General features: G+C 38.6%; 1 protein-coding gene across 14 annotated transcripts in view; it reads left to right on the top strand.

The window, feature by feature from the left end:
* The first annotated feature begins 4,534 nt into the window (after positions 1 to 4,534).
* hspg2 (heparan sulfate proteoglycan 2) overlaps positions 4,535 to 18,163 on the top strand; it is a 116,576-nt gene continuing 102,947 nt past the window's right edge. For 9 of the 14 annotated variants that reach the window (XM_053240938.1, XM_053240944.1, XM_053240941.1 and 6 more), the window contains exon 1: positions 4,537 to 4,930. In XM_053240938.1, coding sequence (XP_053096913.1) covers positions 4,859 to 4,930 — 72 coding nt within the window. In that variant the 5' untranslated portion in view covers positions 4,537 to 4,858. Of the gene's footprint in view, positions 4,931 to 18,163 lie in introns of all 14 variants that reach the window. The other 5 variants (XM_053240948.1, XM_053240946.1, XM_053240947.1 and 2 more) reach the window with 2 other exon arrangements.

Below are 18,163 nucleotides of genomic sequence, written 5' to 3'. Positions count from 1 at the left end.
TGGGTGATCTTGTGCCCACTGTAGCCTCAGATTCCTGTTCTTGACTGACAGGAGTGAAAACTATTGTGTTCTTCTGCTGTTGTATCCCATCCACCTGAAAGTTCAGTAAATTGTGTGTTCTGAGATGCTTTTCTGCTCACCATGGTTGTAAAGAGTAGTTATTTGAGTTACTCTCGACATCCAGGCTGCCTATTATTCTCTGACCTCTCTAATCAACAAGCTTTTTCCAACCACACCATGGCTGCTTGCTGTTTTTTTTCTTTTTTCTTTTTTGCACCATTCTGTGTAAATCCTAGAGACTGTTGTGTGTGAAAATCCCAGGAAATAAGTAGTTTCTGAAAAACTCAAACCAGCCTGTCTGGCACTATCAACCATGCAACAGTCAAAGTCACAGAGATAACATTTTCCCCCCATTCTGATGTTTGATATTAACATTAACTGAAGCTCTTGGCTTGTATCTGCATGATTTTATGCATCTGCATGACTGGCTGATTGGTTAATTGCATGTACATATGATGTTGTATAGACATACATTTTTCCCAAGGGATTGTATTTATTAATTTCTTTAGTGTGTCATTCATTCATTCATTCATTCAGTTCCCACTTAAGAAAATCTATTCCAGTCTGCTGCAATAACATCTTTGTCCACTTGAGGTCACTGTTATTGCATTAACCAAGAAGTTTGAGGACCAGTTTGCTGATCATTGTTAACATCTGGAATTCTTCATCTGTATCAGAAAAATAAACCAGATGTAACTTTGTACATCCGCTGCACTGCAGTTTTACTTGGAACTATTTAAATAAAAGTTGTCAGGCATGTGTGTATGCTCTACAGAAGATTTACAATAGATTGGCACACCGATGTATGTCAGTTAGTACTGCAGATCAGTTTTGATCATTGAGTTCATACAGATAAAAATATTAAAATTGTTTTGTATATTATGATAATTATCATCATATTCCTAAAAATCTGCCAAAAATCTGAGTCAAATTAAAATATCACCCTGCCACTCTGTCATACAGAATTACCAAGATGGTGTAACGAACCTATGATATTTATTTAAGGACTCAAGTGCTCCAAGGTCCCTAATTTAATTTAATTTAATTTAATTGGCCCCCAGTCCCCAGTCTATTGCAGAGTACCATGCAAACACAAATTCAAACATGTGCAACATGGAGTAGCCAGTACACCCACCAGCATTTTTTGGAAGGTAGGACAAAACCAGGGAATCTGGAAACCTATGTGAACTATCTTAAGCTGCCCTACATGTCAACGGGTGTGTGAATGTGTATGCATGATACCATGCGATAGAAGACGAAGGAGAATTAAGAGTGTTAAAAAGGATTTAAAAAGTTTTAAGATGGTACTTGAAGCCGGACAAGAGTCCTGCTGGGGGTCTCTTTGGAGTCCCTGGGGGGTCACAGCTGCAAAATCTGGGGGCTGCAGCATTACAAGATCTGCCCTCTATTGAAGCCAGACTGGTCTTAGGCACCACCTGAGAGTCTGAGCTGATATGTAGAGCTCAGAGAGATAAGGCAGGAGAAAGCCTTCTCAGTGAAATTAGCCAGCAGGCCAGGCTGATAAAATATGCTAGCAGGACTAAGTGCCCCTTATACTGATGAAAAATACATCAATAATTTTTTGGCATCACATCAGATAAATTGCTGATAACAAATGTCTTAAATAAGATTATGTTGGACTTTTGTGGAACCAAATGCAATAGCACCACCAACAGTCTTAAGAAATATACACAGAATGGTATAAAGAAGTGAGGATGGGGCTGATTTCATTCTAGCCCAGACTGTAGATTCATGCAGCCTAGCAGTGATAGTCATGTCATGGAGTGAAACATCCCCTAAATTTGATCTCCATTTGAGCTGATATTTTCATCATACTTTACTGACACTTCCATAACACATCATCAGCAGTGATTTGGGAGGAGCATGTGTAATACAGTCAAGGTGTAATGTATGTGAACGAGGTGGATTATTTCCTCTCGCATCCTTTTTTCCCTAAAATGGAGGAGAAACTGAAAGTAGATTGACTAAGCACACATTCACAAATTAAACTACAAATTACACAAAAGGACAGATGACAGAACTGTATGTTTAGTGTTTTTTGGTCTGAATGTGCATTAATGTTTGCCCCACACCATTTTTTTATTATGGCACTGATGAGACCTTGTGATATAATGCATTGCTCAAGCTTAAGCGTTTCATTTTCAAGCTATTGATAGATATTAGATTTTAGTCTCTCAACTAATATCACAACCAGCCGTCACTGGTAGCCAGTGTAACTGTTGCAGTATGGGTGTTATGTGTCCTGACGGCTTGGATTCTAACAGCTGAATTTTGAATGTGCCTATTTCTGGAGTCTATTTAGGGTTTTACCACAAATGCCAAAGATCTACAGAGCAAGTTGACATGTGATGACTCGTTTCTGCCTAGTTATTTTCACTTACTTACTTGGAGCTGCAGTATGTTCAGGGAGCTGCAGTTAATGCTTAAATCTAAAGCAGCTGCTCTTACACACACACACACACACACACACATGCTGAACACATGGGCATGTAGCTAAGGTCTTAGTCACAGGCTTGTTTTTAAAAGCTGACTATCATCTGGTAGGTTTTTGTAAAATTATGGGCAGTATGTTGGCACAGCGAGTAGTTATAGTCCAGCTACAGTTCCCGGATTGATCCTGAGCTTGGGTTACTGTCTGTGTGGAGTTTTGCATGTTTTGCATGAGTTTTGCACCCCCCTTTGTCTGTATGGGTTTCCTCTTGGCTTTTCCAGCTTCTTCCCTACTCCAAAAACTATGCAAGTAGGTGAATTGGCTACAATGGCCCCTAGGTGTGGGTGAGGGTGTCAGTGTGTGTATGCATGGTGTACTGTGATGGACCAGTGTTCCTTCCAGGGTGTATTAAATTTTCTGTTACCCCAAACCTTGAATACATTATTATTATGCATTATTTTTAAATTCCAGATTTATAATATAGGACAACTGTACTATTTGAACATTTTATTATGTCAGTAACATAAGTATATGTAAGGTAAGTGCCTAAAAACTAAAGGAATCTTCCCTGCAATTACTTACCAGTTTAGTGAGAAGTGTTGTGTTGTACTAGGAAACATATACAGCCTGACCTGAAGCAGAAGAACCTGGTGTTTACTTGGCACATGATTTTGCATGCACGTACACACAAGCAGCATTGTTCACACTCCAGAAGATTTAAAAACGACATTCACTAGGTAGGCACATCAGAGCCAAGTTATCCCTGTCCATCAGGTGTCCAAGTCAAACTGTAAAATGTTTAGTGATTTTATGCACAGCGATGCTAAACATGCATGATGCTCAACATGTTGTCATGGGCTGCGTATCGAATTTGAAAACTCTCACTTTACCTTTAAAAGTATGTACTAATCTAGAAAATCCAGAAGACTGTTTTTTAAAATAAGTGTAATAGGAAACCAGTTAGTATTAGTACTCAGCAATGGTCTAAAATAGTACATTAGTATGTGATTTGTGACACAACACCAGTTTGTTCAGCAGACGTAGGTGGATGGGGAAATTCATCCATTTTTATTGCTGAACTATACTAGTGCAGTGTCCATCCATCCATTTTCTGTACTGCTTATCCTACACAGGGTCGCAGGGGAGCCTGGAGCCTATCCCAGGGAACTCAGAGCATGAGGCAGGGGACACCCTGGACGGGGTGCCAACCCATCGCAGGGCATAACCGCACATGTTCTCACACTACGGACAACTTGCAATCAGCCTACAATGCATGTTTGTGGACTGGGGGAGGAAACTAGAGTACCCGGAGGAAACCCCGAAGCACGGGGAGAACACGTAACTTCAGCGCACACAGGGCGAAGGTGGGCTTCGAACCCCCAACCCCCAAGGCACAAAATCTATCTTTGATATATCTAATATTAATTTGCAATATAAATGCATGAAACAAAAGAGATCGTGAGCTTCATTGGTCAATCAAACTAGGCGAGCTTCAGTTTGAGAAGCCCTGCTTTATTTACTGTAGTGACTGCAGTGTGATTAATGAACAGCAGAGGGCGCTAATACAACAACTAGGTTAAACCCAGGACCATAACTCACTACAGGATTTCTGTATTTAGCTCATCTGTGCTTTTCAGTGCGAAATATTAGCCTTCATGCATCATTTTAATTATAAAAATTCAACAAAACAGTATTTTCTTACATAGTATCAGCTGCATGACTCTATAAGTACTTTTTAGAAGAATTAAGCCAGATTTAACGTTGCCAGATTTGGTATAAACCCTCATTTTTGTGTGTGTTCGATCAAATTTCTTGGTCTCATTGATCAAGCAAAAATGACTATTGGGCTCGTAAATATAACTTGAAACTATTTTTATTGTTATTATTATTCTTTATTTATTATTTTTTTACTGTTTATAATTCATAAAATCGACAGTGTGGGAACTCAGTGAATTTGGGTTAAAAGGAAAGCATATCTGGCAACCCACTTTTTTTTTTTTTTTTGCAGCTGTAGGTGGCGTTTCTTCGTTGTATGATCGGATGCGTGCTTTTTAGTCCGTTTTTTTTTTTTTTTTAAACATTAGATAGCGTCGGATTCCGAGTTCGAACAACTTTTCGGGTCAAACAGGAAGCAGAAAAGCTGAAACGGATATCGCAACCCCGACCTGTTTTGGGAGCAACACTCGTCGCGCGCGCGCGCACGCACGCACACGGCTCCGTTCAGTAAATGAGTGTGGCACGGAGACACACCGCCGCTTTACCACTCAAGTGACTCAAAAACTTTCTCTCAGGCGGCTTGCGTTGAGAAACTCCGACTTTCTCAGTCCCTGGGCCGCCTGGAACAAAATGGGGACGCGGACAGGAGTGCGAAAGTTTTCTGCTTTTATCCTCTTGATCCTCGGGTCGCATCTTATTCACGTAAGTGCACTCTTCTGTCATGACTTAGTGTTCTGCTTTCATTCACACACCTTGTGTGTGCATAACCTTATCCTTTCAGAAGGTGATTTAAGTGACAATTCCTTATTTCTAATGCACAGTGCATGCACAGCACCACTCAATTAACCCTTGCCTTTCTTTAGCTGGTGCATTCTCAAAAAAAAAAAAAAAGAGTACTAAAATACACCTTGTTACTTTTGTATCTTTAATATGTGTCTTTTACATGGTAATATCTATGTATGAATTTCTCATGCATAAAAATGCACAAAAGATGCACCTTTCATGGTACCACCCAAGCGACAAGGAGAGGTGTTCTTTTTCCTCATAGTGATAAAGCCATAAAGTAGTACAGAGGCTCAAGGGAACACTTTATACACTGATTTTACACTGATTTTACACCGACTATTGCACGTCAGAGGAAGCTCGCCTGCTGGAGTGTACTTCTCCTGATCTAATCTTGTCCATAGGAACTGGCTATTCATAGACGTTGTGCATGCCTGTAAACTTTCTCAGCTTTATTTCCATGCACAGTCTTGAATGTGAACACCTTGAGTGCTGACTGCGGGTCGTAAACCTCTCTTTTTTTTTTTTTTTTTTTTTTTTTTTTCGTCACTCTACACAAAACGAAGCTTACACAGTTTAACAGAAATGAAAAGAGACCTAATGGACGCCCTTGATGCACTCCGCCTTGTTGCATGCTACAGTATTTTAACTTAGCCAGTTAACTCAGTTAAACAAGCGATAGTAACTTAACCTGTATGTTACTTCACTATGTTCTGTCTCATTTGCCAAGACCATCGCTTTAGGATTTATAGAAACGCAATTGTACTGTTAAGAAAGAAATCAAACAGGAAGGAATCATTTTTCTATAACAGTATGTTTTGTTCCTCTTGTACCACAGCGCTTTGCCAAACATGCCAATTTTTATTTACGAACAACATATCTTACTTTGCATTACATTTTTAGATGAATATTTGGTATATCATTTATTGTTGTCCATGAAATATGTTAGTTCCAGTTATCACTTGATGTTGCAGCAGCTATAAACCAGTCTCTCTTGAAGTTAATAAGACGACAAAAAAATCACTGACACTGGAGACTCCTTCCATTAATGATAAATAGACCTGTCTTTACAGAAAGCTGTGCCGTAATCATGCCGTAATCATAATTACGTATTTTTAATCCGTCTATTGTTGGTCTTAAATGATAACATATTGAAATAGCTCATCTTGACCCAGATCATACAGGTTAAACCAATAAACATGTGTGTATCTAGACTATATAAAAATGATGGCACATCATGTTTTGGTTTCAGTATTATGATGGTTGTCGATGTCTCTGTGGAGTAAATGGAATCTCGTCGGGTTAAATGAAGGGGTTAAGACGATGCTGGTAACACTGATCTCGTTATATTATATTTAACACAGTTACACAGGTTATAAAATAAAACTTGAATTACTCAAAAAGGCATTGGTTTTAGACTGATGCGCTCTCAGATTATATGACCAGACTATTATTTTTTTTTCATTTTTATTTATTTATTTATTTATTTATTTATTTATTTATTTTTATTCATAGTTGCCTGACAAGTAGACTCAGGAAAACATACTGCTTATTAACTTCAGCAAATCAAAAAATTTTATTTGTTACATTTAAACATAATCTGCTTCAGGATCATGTGATGCACCTCAAACTATAGCACGAGATACCTGTTTCAGATCCCACCACCTGCTGCACTACACACATTGGCCGAGGCTCTATTTGGCTGTTTTATTAGCGCAAAATAAAGTCCAACGCAAATCTATCACATATCACTATCACATAATCTATCAACATGCAGTATCCTAGCCGGCCCGAGTTAATATTTATTTGTACGATGTGTGAGGATCAAACCCTCCAGCTTATAGCCGAAATTTTGGCTAGAGCTTTTTTGTTGATGATGCAAATGCAACCTTTGTTGCCTTTAGTCTGTTTAACTTTGCTTAAATAGCTCACCAGTTTATTATATTTTATTAGTTACCATTTTTTAGCCTAGTCAGCTAGGATTGAAGGCAGCTAAAACTTGGGACTGGGCATCACACTGGTGCTTTCACTTGCTTGGTGGACTAACTACATACAACTAACTCACAGGTCATTTTATCAGCACTCAGACACTGCTAGCAGTCTGGCATGTATAGACAAAGGGGTGATTTGAGGCATGAATATGCCGTAACTGCGCCAAAGTGAATTGATTGCCTTTTGTTTGTTGAAGACTAATAGTACAGACATTGCATTATAATTGAATGGAAGTCTTAATGCCATGAGTTATGCCTCAAGACCACCAGATATCTTGGATATTTTGGGTAATGGAAAGTCTTGGTATTTCAGTCCATCTCATGTAATTGATTCAAGTTATCTCGTGTATCAGGCTGTTTTTTTTCTTTTTCATTTAAACGTCTTTGAATACGAAAATAGATCTCTGGCTGGAACAAAGCACTGATTTGATTGTCTTGGGCACTGGAAATGTGCATGTCCTTAGTTTTACTGTTTTTTTTTTTTTTTCCCCACAGAATGCTATTGTTCACACAATGACCCTATAATTGCATTATTCAGAACGAGGGACATCTGTTTTTCCCATTGTAGCTCGACTTTACTACTTATTAGACGGCTCATTGGATTCACTTGAGCTAGTTGCTAGAAGCAACCTGGCTTTACAGTTGGAATTTCAGTGTCGTAAATATCAATCAGCTCCAACAAAACAGCAATAGATGCTTTTTATTATCTTTTAGTTTACTAGCACAGCCAAGTGTTCCCCGCCTCTCTGTTAGCAATCAGTTGGTAATTGCTACTGGATTCTTCTCTGTGCTTTGCCGTACCAATGTTTTCTCTGTGGTGGAGCTGTAAAAAGATCCTAACGGCGAGAGATGTTAAAATGAAGAAAGTGAAGTAAGCAAAGAGCATAAACATGCTGAACCAGCTGAACTTATGATAAATTGTTTCTATATAATATAATATAATATGCACACGCATAGCACATGCACTTTGTGATTTAGTACAGTAACTTTTAAAGTTTAACCTTTAAGTTTATGCTTAGCCTTCTTATGAGGCAAAGGATTATGGGATATGAACTCTGAGCAAGAAGAAAATGGTTCATTTGGACGCAACCCTGAGATCAATCCTTTAATGCCTCAGATCAGCAGTTTATTAGCTGGTTGCTGAATGTTTGTAGAGCATACGTGTGTACTCTGTTTAATGGCACGTTTCATTTGTGCCCAGAATAAAGAAGTAGCCTAGTAACAATGTTAGCTTTGTCAAGTATAGTAGCTCCCTTAAATAAGTGGTGTATCCATGCTAGTTGTGTATTGCAATCTATCTAAATTTGTATGTCTGTAGTACCACAAAGATTTGGATCTCCTGTGTGTGTTAAGATTTAACCTGAAAGTGGGCGACCAGTGGGTCCTGGACTCAAGTTTAGAATCCTTATTTTTAATGCATAACCTTATGAAGTAATGGAGTGTCGTTTGTGCTTATAGAACCTGAAAATGCCTGAATAGCTGGTGCATATTGGGTGCAAGAACTCGAAGAGAACATCGCTTGTGTTACTCCAACCAAAACTGCACTGCTAAGTACAGTGTATCTTTTATGGCAAATGAGTTGCAGGACCTTCCTGTGCATGGCATATTTTGGCACTTTCATATTTAGCAAATATCAAAGTTATACTTTTGTTTCATTTGCTCTTTGGTTTGGTTTGGTTTGGTTTCACAGTGCACAGACAATTAAATGAACCAAAAAAAAAAAGGATGTTCAAAAAGCACATATAGTTGTGATTGTCAGGTGTTCACAAACTTTTGGGCATATAGTGTATGATGACTGAAAAAATGTAAACAAACTTTTGCCAAGTGCGAATAGAAATCTCAAAAATCACCCAAGCTTGAAGAGCCGATACTAAATGAACGACTAATATATTCATTATATAAATGAATTATATAAACATCCTAGCTTAAAACAATCAGTATGTCACATCCAGAGTGTTTTCTTTGTTTGTTGGTCCAAACACATGACATTTCTACAGCTCTGTCTTTTGGTTTAGTCGCACCTCGCGGCACCGCGGAGCAGCAAAAAGTTGAAGACCGAAACACACTTCCTGATTCAGAGACTCTTTGAAATGGACCGAGACCATTTCGCTCAGATGGTTTTGATTGCAGCGCTCACCTGCATAAAAGAACTGCATCAAGGAGGACAGCGCAGCAGGGATCAGTTCAAACAGACTAAATGATGCATATGGGCTGAGGGTTGCTGTTTCAGCAGAATCACATTTGCGTTGCCAATTATTTAAGAGTAAGAGTAAGATATTCCTTTATTTGATGTGCACACAGTCTATTGGTGTCCAGCATCCTTATTATGACCGTCGGCAACTATTTTGGTTTACAATCTCTCCCGGGATATAGTGCTGCATGTGCTCTCTGACTTCACTGGTGGAATGCTGCTTAGGTGGCCTGCTTGCTGCTTGACCTGGATTCCTGCACCCGTATACAGCTTAGTCCCAGGATGTTGTGAAAGATCATTTTCTATTTTATCACGCATCACCTTGACTTCTTTTAGCGTGCCCACATTTTTAAAGTCCTCGGTTAGCCATGTGATCCCCGACGTGCACAATGCTTTCTGAGTTCTGTTTTCATGTTCAGTGTAGTGTGGAGGTTGGGAAATTAGGACTTCTTCCAGACCGTGTGCATTTAAATCTGCTTTGGGAGCTGCGTGTCAACTTTTGTGGTTTATGGTTTCACACTCAGGGCAAACAGTTGGGGATTAGAAGCTTCTAATCATGACGGCTGATTAAAAAAAGAGCCTGTATTCTTTACAGGCTTACAGGCTTGAAATTCTGGCCCATTCCTGACCGTCCCTGACATTCCTATCACCCTCCCCACCCCATCCTGGGGTGTCACAACAGCATTCTCACACAATATCCCCACAGGCCTTATCTCTGTGTTCCCTAGCTCTTGGAACATACTTGCTCTGGAAAGTCTATGAAAGTAAGAACAATCCAATAATTTGGTGGAAAACACAAGAAACGTCACTAGAAAGATTCAGCAAATGAGATTATGTTCTTACTTCATCACTTAGTGGTTTTAAACCTAGGGATAATAGAGTTTGTAGTTCGTAGTCAAAAAATATATATATATAGTTTTAATTGTTTTGTAGAGTATGATTGTGCTATATGTGCTATATTTTCATGGAATGATAAATGTGCCACTACAATCTGAATTTGAAAGTTATGAATTATGCCATTATGCCAGAACGCTTCAGACGCTCCTTCATGCCATCGGCTATAAGATTATACAACACCACATGACCTGCCACCTAGATGAAGGGTCTATTTTTCTTTTTCTTTTTATAATTTAATATTGCGTGTTTGGTACATGCACTTTTTATTAACGTATTTATTTATTGTCTGCTGCTGTGACAAGACGAATTTCCCCTTGGTGGGATTAATAAAATGATATTCTATTCTATTTGAATTTGACAACTTTTGTTGTCGATCAAATTGGGGGTTTGTAAACGTTACAGTAATCATGTGTAGAAAATTCAAATTCGGTTCTTGGTGACTCCTCGTCTCAAATTCAGTTCTTCAAATTCAAAACACTAGCTTACATCACTGAGATTTTTGACTGAGATTATTTTTTTCAGTTGTGTTTTAAAAATATGAATCAGAATTTGAAAACCTGAATTTGAATGATTCAGAATCAACACCTGATTATTATAAATTGGAACTTGTAACCTTGCACCTACTCTCAAGCCGTGGAATACAATTTCATTTTGATGTAATTCAACTACAATTACAAATTAACTAATAAACTAATTAGCTAATTATTAACAAAAAAACGAATTAACTGCAATTACAAATAAAGGCATAAACATATGCCATTCCCATAGTGCTATATATATTCTCATAGTGCTATATGACTTATTGTTTATTTTTAGTATTTAAGGCATGTTTGCCTATTGAAGGTCATTTAATTTCGTATGATGCAATCAAGTAAAAGGAAAAAAAAAAAAAGATTTGTTCAAGATTGAATTGATTTATAATTGATACCATCGACGTCCCGGTCATTTCTATCTAAATCACTTGCTTAATGACACTCAGTCCCATTTGATGGGTTTGAAGTCAGTTTTAGAATCAGTTTTAAATGCTGAAATCTTTAATGTTTATGAAAATAATCAATGTTGTGCAAGTGTGATGTAAAGCAATATACTTCATAGTACTGCACATAATGTAATAGTGTATCAATCTGAACAGTCTTTTTAGACTCAGTGACACACCTTGCGGTGGGAAATTACAGTTTGTCATCGTTGATTAGAGTGAATTCTTTCCAGACATTTTTGTTTGCACTCGTTCCACTCACACTATAGATGTAGGAGTGATCGAATGTCTGCCCTGAAGCGCCTCCATTGTTCAAAGTGAGTGAGTCATTTATGAGTAAAGTAGACATACTTTAAACCCTGGTTCAAATCTTTGCATTGTGCTACGTCTTGTGCTTGAGATTGATTTTTTTTTTTTTTTTTTTTCTTCCCCAGACTACCACATAGTGCTGAAGTGAGAGCAAACCATGACATGGTGCACATTTTCTATTGTTTAAGTAAGGAATATAACTCGATTGGGTGTGCTGAAGGTTGATGTGATGCGGCCCAATAAGAAGCAGAGTTACTCTTACCATCCCAAAGTTGATTATTTTAAAATAACAGCACGTCCTGAAGTGATTTGTTCCTCTTATGCTACAGCAGTTTGCAATTTTTATTCATTAAAAAGTCATACTTTTTATCCATTTGTAGCTACATTCCACAAATCCGCGAAACAAGTAGGTTGTGTTATCACTTACATTGTAACAGCTATATTCAGTCACTCTCCAGCCTCTGTTTTTTTTCTTGATTTTGAATAAACCTTCAGTGCTGATACTGGAGACTCCTTCCATTGTGTTAAACAAGCACTTCCTTACACAAAACTTCACCATATCAATGGTCATAGTTTATTATTAGGCTTAGTTTTTGTTGGAGCTTTTGACCAATCAGAATTGACCATTTTTTATCAGTATGTAAGAGAGAGAGAAAAAGAAAAAAAAAAAAGGGTAAAACAACTTCTTTCATTAGCATTACTACAGTATTAACACACACACAATGGGAGTTGTACTGTATTTGAAAGATTATAGCCCATTATTGCTAATTGGTTTATTTTTGACCTTTCATAATTTTCAGTCTTCAGTGTTTGCACACGTGCCAGACATGGGAGGAGAGTGCTGTAGTATTTAACGAGTGCAAAGTGGCAAGACACTGTACAGGTATGTGTAAAAGTAAAAGGCATGGCCCAACACAAACATGCCAGGATGCATGGAAAGCTGACAAGCTCCATTTGTTTGTCCTACATTGAGGTGTGACTGAGGTTAACAACTTCAGCTTTGAAAATATTCACATACCACAATCAACATGTTTCTTTTTTTAAGTAATTATATTCAGCCAAACTATTTGTCCAAGCCTGGGATCTCACATCCCTGTCTGGTGTGATGAAATGAGCCTGTGGTTAATCTGTGATGCATCGTTGTGGGATTCGGAGGCTTTCATCTGTATGCAGTTCACAGAGTTATGGGACAGACTGCAAACACAGCTGCATCTCAGCTGGTACGCAGCTTCTTGCAAGTGTGGACACGAGTTAGCGCTAACTCTCAGCACCGCCTGATGCAGAAGAAGACCTCACACCATTGTCTCTCCAACACACACACATACTGCAACACCCCCTGGAGCAATACCACCACCCACCTGCTGCCAGACCCCATTATGTCACACTGAGCCATTCTGCCATGGCGTCAGATCACATAGTAAAGATCTTGGTGTGTGGCTGGAGGTCTCTGTGATTGAGGCTGGGTGACCTGCAAAGACAAAACAGCCACCCAAGACTTAATTATGGGTGACTACTAAATCCAAACTACCATATGCTTGATATAATGTGAACCTACACTATGTCTGATGCTGGAGCGCCAAATAAAACCCTTTGGCAAAAAAAAGCCCTCTTCAGATTCCAGTGTTTCTGTAATTATTTCCCACTTCAATTGACATGCCGTACTGAACGTCAGACCTTTCTAACACTTTATAGTTGTCTGTGTCTATGAGAGTTCTATTGACTTGGCACCTTTTGGCTAATTCAGGTATTGTCATGCGTAGCATGTCCTGAATGTTTGACTGAGCACGAGGTCATTGAATGCCTTTGCATTAATGAAAGCTAGGACATAAAACTGGAACTGTAACACTCTAGAATAAAACTTGAATAATCCAAATAAGTCAAAACTAATTAGTTCCTCTTATCAGTTACGTGGATTATTTTAATGTTGTATAATGTCTGCGAACAATTTAGTTACTGCTATCACTTACGATGATTATTTTCTAATAACAGAAAATAACTTTTCCGCAGATGTTTGACAACATTGAATGTAACTATAAACAGAATAAAAGTACAATAAAAATAACTAATAATTGTTATCATCATTGGCAAATTGCTGTGGTATAAGCGGAATAAAACACTTTAAAATGTGCTGTTACCACTTACATTATAGCGGCTATCAACAGTTGTTAATCTTATTGAAGACAACAGAAAAAAAGCGACAAGCACAAAATCCTCTGTCCTGAAGACTTCCCCATGTTGGAAAACTTAAAGGAACAGCTTTACCTCTGACTATTACAAATCACTGACACTGGAGACTCCTTCCTTAACTGCTCAGTAAACATCTCCTCAGAAAGCTTCACCATATCAACAATTACACAAGTTTGTTAATCTGATTATGTGGAGCATCTGCCCTACTGGTATTTGTATAATGTATTCTGAACGAGCGCGTTAATATCACGCTGTGGTTTGCCTTGCACTTGGAACTACGGTTAGAGCTGCTGTTATGGAAAATGAATCACCTTCTGACTAAAAAGAATCTAGGATGGGTTTGGGTGAGGTGCCAGCAACACTTTATAAAGTACACGCCAGTATTCAACAGCACTGAGTAAATACTGCAAGCAGTTCCATCCTAAATTAATGGTTACTGCTAATTCTGGCTGGGATCAGGATCAAGCTAAGCACTGCCTCCGTCATGTGTACTTGTCTTATAAAAGCCTTTGCAAACTGAGCTGCCGGCACACTATTCTATTTCCTTTAATCAAAGGCAAGCCTTTACCTGTCCTGATATGAAAGGCACTACTAATCTGAGGTCCTTACAGTGTGGTTGGTTAAACTGTTCTCCTGGAGTGTTATTAAATAATTATGAGGCAGCTTATCCCAGTTAAGCCTCCGTATGAAAGGCAATGGAAAGGAATTCTGCAGGCTTTGGGTCATAATATTTTACAGCAGAACAACCTAGGTAACATAAATATTTAAATAATGTCACCACTGGTTACGATTTCTTTTTCTCTCACACATGCAAGGCGTTTGAGTTTTCAAATAGCGAGATATTGTAATGCAAGGGTTACAAGGTAAAAACTGGCTCCAGGCTTTGCTACTGTTTCATTTCAACCCCCGTCAGCCATAACAAACCGCATGTGAACATTGTAATTTACTGTAGAGCTGGAGAACAGGATTCTTTTGAACCGATTTCCAGAGCTGGTTGTGGTTTGCCTTGCGACTCCCCAATGCTCTCTTCCTGCTGCGACCCACTCAAGAGGCTTTAGATAAAGCGACAAAGCAATCCTGTAGTCTGGGGTACATTAGCATGTCAACAAACGCGCCCCCCTTCGAGAAGTGACCACTTTGTCGCTCCAACGCCAATGAATCCTTCTTTCTCTAGTGTACTTATTGGTGTCATATCTTTAGCCATGAAATATGTTACAGGTAGCCACCTTTGATGTTGAAAAATAAGACACAACCCCAACCCTCAATGTAAAAAGGCACATTTTTGCTGCTTTTAAACTGTTTTCCTGTTTTCGACAGCCTCATGTTTCACGGGCAAACTTCCATTGGAAGACTTTTTTTTTTTTTTTTTTTAAAGAACCATGACACCGAGTCTCCGTAACCAGGACAACGATAACACTGACATGCAATCTCAGAGCACGTGCCCATCATTCTCTGCCCCATAACACTGATTTTGAGCTTCTCCACTATTTATTGTGAAGCCGTTTTGAGTTTATTCACTATTATGTTTTTCTTGGCACTGTGAAGACTTGGTATGTATGACACGTCGTGTACAAAAAACACGGGATGCATTGCATTATATTTTTTTAATACAGGATAATCACTGCTCCACTCCACTCCACATGGCAGGCTAACACTTGAACTCACTTTTACACTCCATGTGTATTCAAATGGGTTGTATGTCTTTTTAGCACTGGAAGGCAGCACATTTTGGGCTAAAGTGTGCTTCGTCTTCTTTTAGATATCCGGCTGCATTTATTTCGGCAAGTTAGATGGTAAATAGAAGCTAAAATTGGTTAAATTTGAATACCTTCAGCTTATCATCTTCATCTTCAACTTTATCGCGATACAAATCAAGATCGTTTTATCGCTCATCACTATTATATACCATGATATTCAATGTGACCATCATTGCTAATGTGGAGATGATGCAGTCCATGCAGAAAGAGGTTCCTTAAGAAGAAATTTTGGGCAGCCGGTTTGTGATAAAAAGGTGCTTGATTCATTTACTGTAATTCTTATGGTGCTTTTATCCAAATTGGTTTACAGATTGATCTGGGCAGCTAGCAAGTACTGGGATTTGAACTCAAAACCTTCTGATTTTTGGAATAGTTTAGAATATTAATCAACTCCTTCTGACCAGTCATATTTGAGAATTCAGCTAGGATGTAGTATGAATAATATGATAATATATTGGCCGGATTGTCAAATGCTGCCTAATAGTTTCAAAATGGTAAAATTGGCACAGGAAATTGGAGGTGTGTCTGACCAGAATTGGGGGACTGGAAAGTCACTGAGGGGTCAGTGGGAAAACCTTGCCCGGTTTGAAAAATGTAAATGGGTGGGATGTTCCCATGAGGTAAGGTTCATTACTGGCATTAGGCCACAGTGGGAGTGCTTCCCACCCTGCCAACCTTTACTGTCTGCATCCTCCTAGTGCCCTAATTGGGGAGGAAGTCTGGCCAAGTGCTTTGCTCCATATACAGCTTTTTTATACCAAGGTCGGTCACGCCGCTTTGATGTGTGCCCGACAGGCAGATATTGTTTTGCCATATAGCGTCACCTGATCAGGAAAAAAGACATAACCTGCTGATTCATCATCCTGTTGGGGAAATGAAGTCCAAAATTATCGATGGGAGGGGGAAACCCAATTCCCTGCAGCAAGTTTACTCAGGCTTTCCTGTGGAACTTCCAAGGTGAAGATTAAGGCAGGGACTATATATAAAAGCAGCAGCGTCTTATTTCTTTTCCTTTCTCCTTGCATTTTTGTTTTCCCTGAACATGTCGTGTTCAAAAGCAAGTCATTACAGAACACCTATACTAAGCACTTCACATTAAAGCAGACATGTTTGAACTGGAAATGTTTAATTTGCTTAAGAGCCACCTGCTCTTCGAGTTGCCAAAACCACATCCCACACCATAACCATCCCAATGCCTCTTATTTAGATTTCCATGAGAGAAAATGATTCATTTCTGGACAGCTACAATACTTTCCATGTTGGGTTTTTGCTGATGGTAACTGCAGGATTCTTTGCCTAATCCGAGTCTTCTCATGGAAAGAAATCATCAATGAAGGCCTTCTGAATGCGACCACTGTTAAATGTGTATTTTGATGGTAATCCTATGGTAATACATTTTTCCATTTCCTGGAAGCATTCAAGGATTCGTCTTACTTTTCAACCTGATTTGTTTGCATTTGAACAGGTTTCTGACAAATTAGGAAAAGGCACTTGGCATGGCAGTTTGAAAAAGTTGCTCTCTAGTGAGGTGGAAGTGTCATTCCTTTTTATATCAGGTATCTTATAGCTAGAAAAACTATTTTATTGAACAATTAGTGAAGACAGACACTAATGTACATATACTACCTGTATGTTTCTACATGTTAGAATGTATTCTACAGGCTGTATTCGAAAGCTGATGGATAAATAAGAAACAGTGTACTGTTTAGCCCCACTACATGGTTATTAAAATTGTTGATTAATTTGATTGGTTAGAGATGTTTTTCTCTTTCAACACATATTAACTTAGCATAGCCACTAACTAGCCACTAGTTTTGAAATTACAGTCCCCATCCAAATTGAAATCATAATATGGCCCAAGTTTGAGAAGAGTCCTACAAACATTCCACATTTTTAAAATAAACTACTCCCATTAGATGATTTGTTTTCATATAATCCTCCTCAGGTTGAGGCCACAGCAAAAATGGTTACATTTACATTTCACTCTCAGCTCTTTGTCAAGGCTCACGCCTTGCTGTTTATTGCCCCGCCCCCTTATTTGATGGACAGATACTCCTAAGAGACTCCTACTGTTCTGAATTACTGTTAGAGTTTTCCAGAGTTCTTTACAGAGATTTCTCAGAAGCCGTTCTAATGAAACATAACCCAAACTATAGCCTCAGACACTCTGCCCACAAACTGTGGACGTGTGTACTGACAAATGTACAGTTAGCTGGCCACAGGCTTTTGAATCTTGAAGGTGCATGTACTTGAAAGTGTGTGTATGTGCAGTTTTGCGTGTATGCATGTGCAGTTTCGTACACCAGTTTCAAGTGGAAAAACAAACTTTTGGACACCGTGACACAAATTCGGGAACAGTGTATATAGTCACTGGATTGAAATTCACGGAAGCATGTCTTTTAATATTTATTTCAAAGTTTTGTTCAAGGCAGCTTGCCATTTGCTGTGGAAGTAGCCAGTTCTTGGTCATGTTTATTGACGAGCATTCAGTATTACCTAGTGACAGCAGGAAGTCTTGACAGATTACCTCACGCCAGGTCAGGTTGCTTTCAGTACACCATTAAAATTATACAAAACATGTATTATTTGTTTCATGAGGTCTTGTACTAGGCAAAAGTGAGAATGGTCTTCTGTGTTTGGTATCTACAGTATCTACAGTCATCAGTCAGAAAATTCAGTCATCAGGTGTTTTTGTGTTAATGAAACTTTGTCACTCTCTTTCTTTCCAAAACTAATATTGAAAACTAAATACCTCACTAAAGGTCCAAAGTAGTTCATCTGTTTTAAACAGATGTGATTGTGCATGTATGTGTGTCTCTGAGTGAAAGATGAGCACTGGCATGA

This window comes from Pangasianodon hypophthalmus, chromosome 16, assembly GCF_027358585.1.
Source record: "Pangasianodon hypophthalmus isolate fPanHyp1 chromosome 16, fPanHyp1.pri, whole genome shotgun sequence".
NCBI lineage: Eukaryota > Metazoa > Chordata > Actinopteri > Siluriformes > Pangasiidae > Pangasianodon > Pangasianodon hypophthalmus.
Note: the sequence above shows the minus strand (reverse complement) of the source record. Positions and strands in the feature narration are given on the sequence as shown.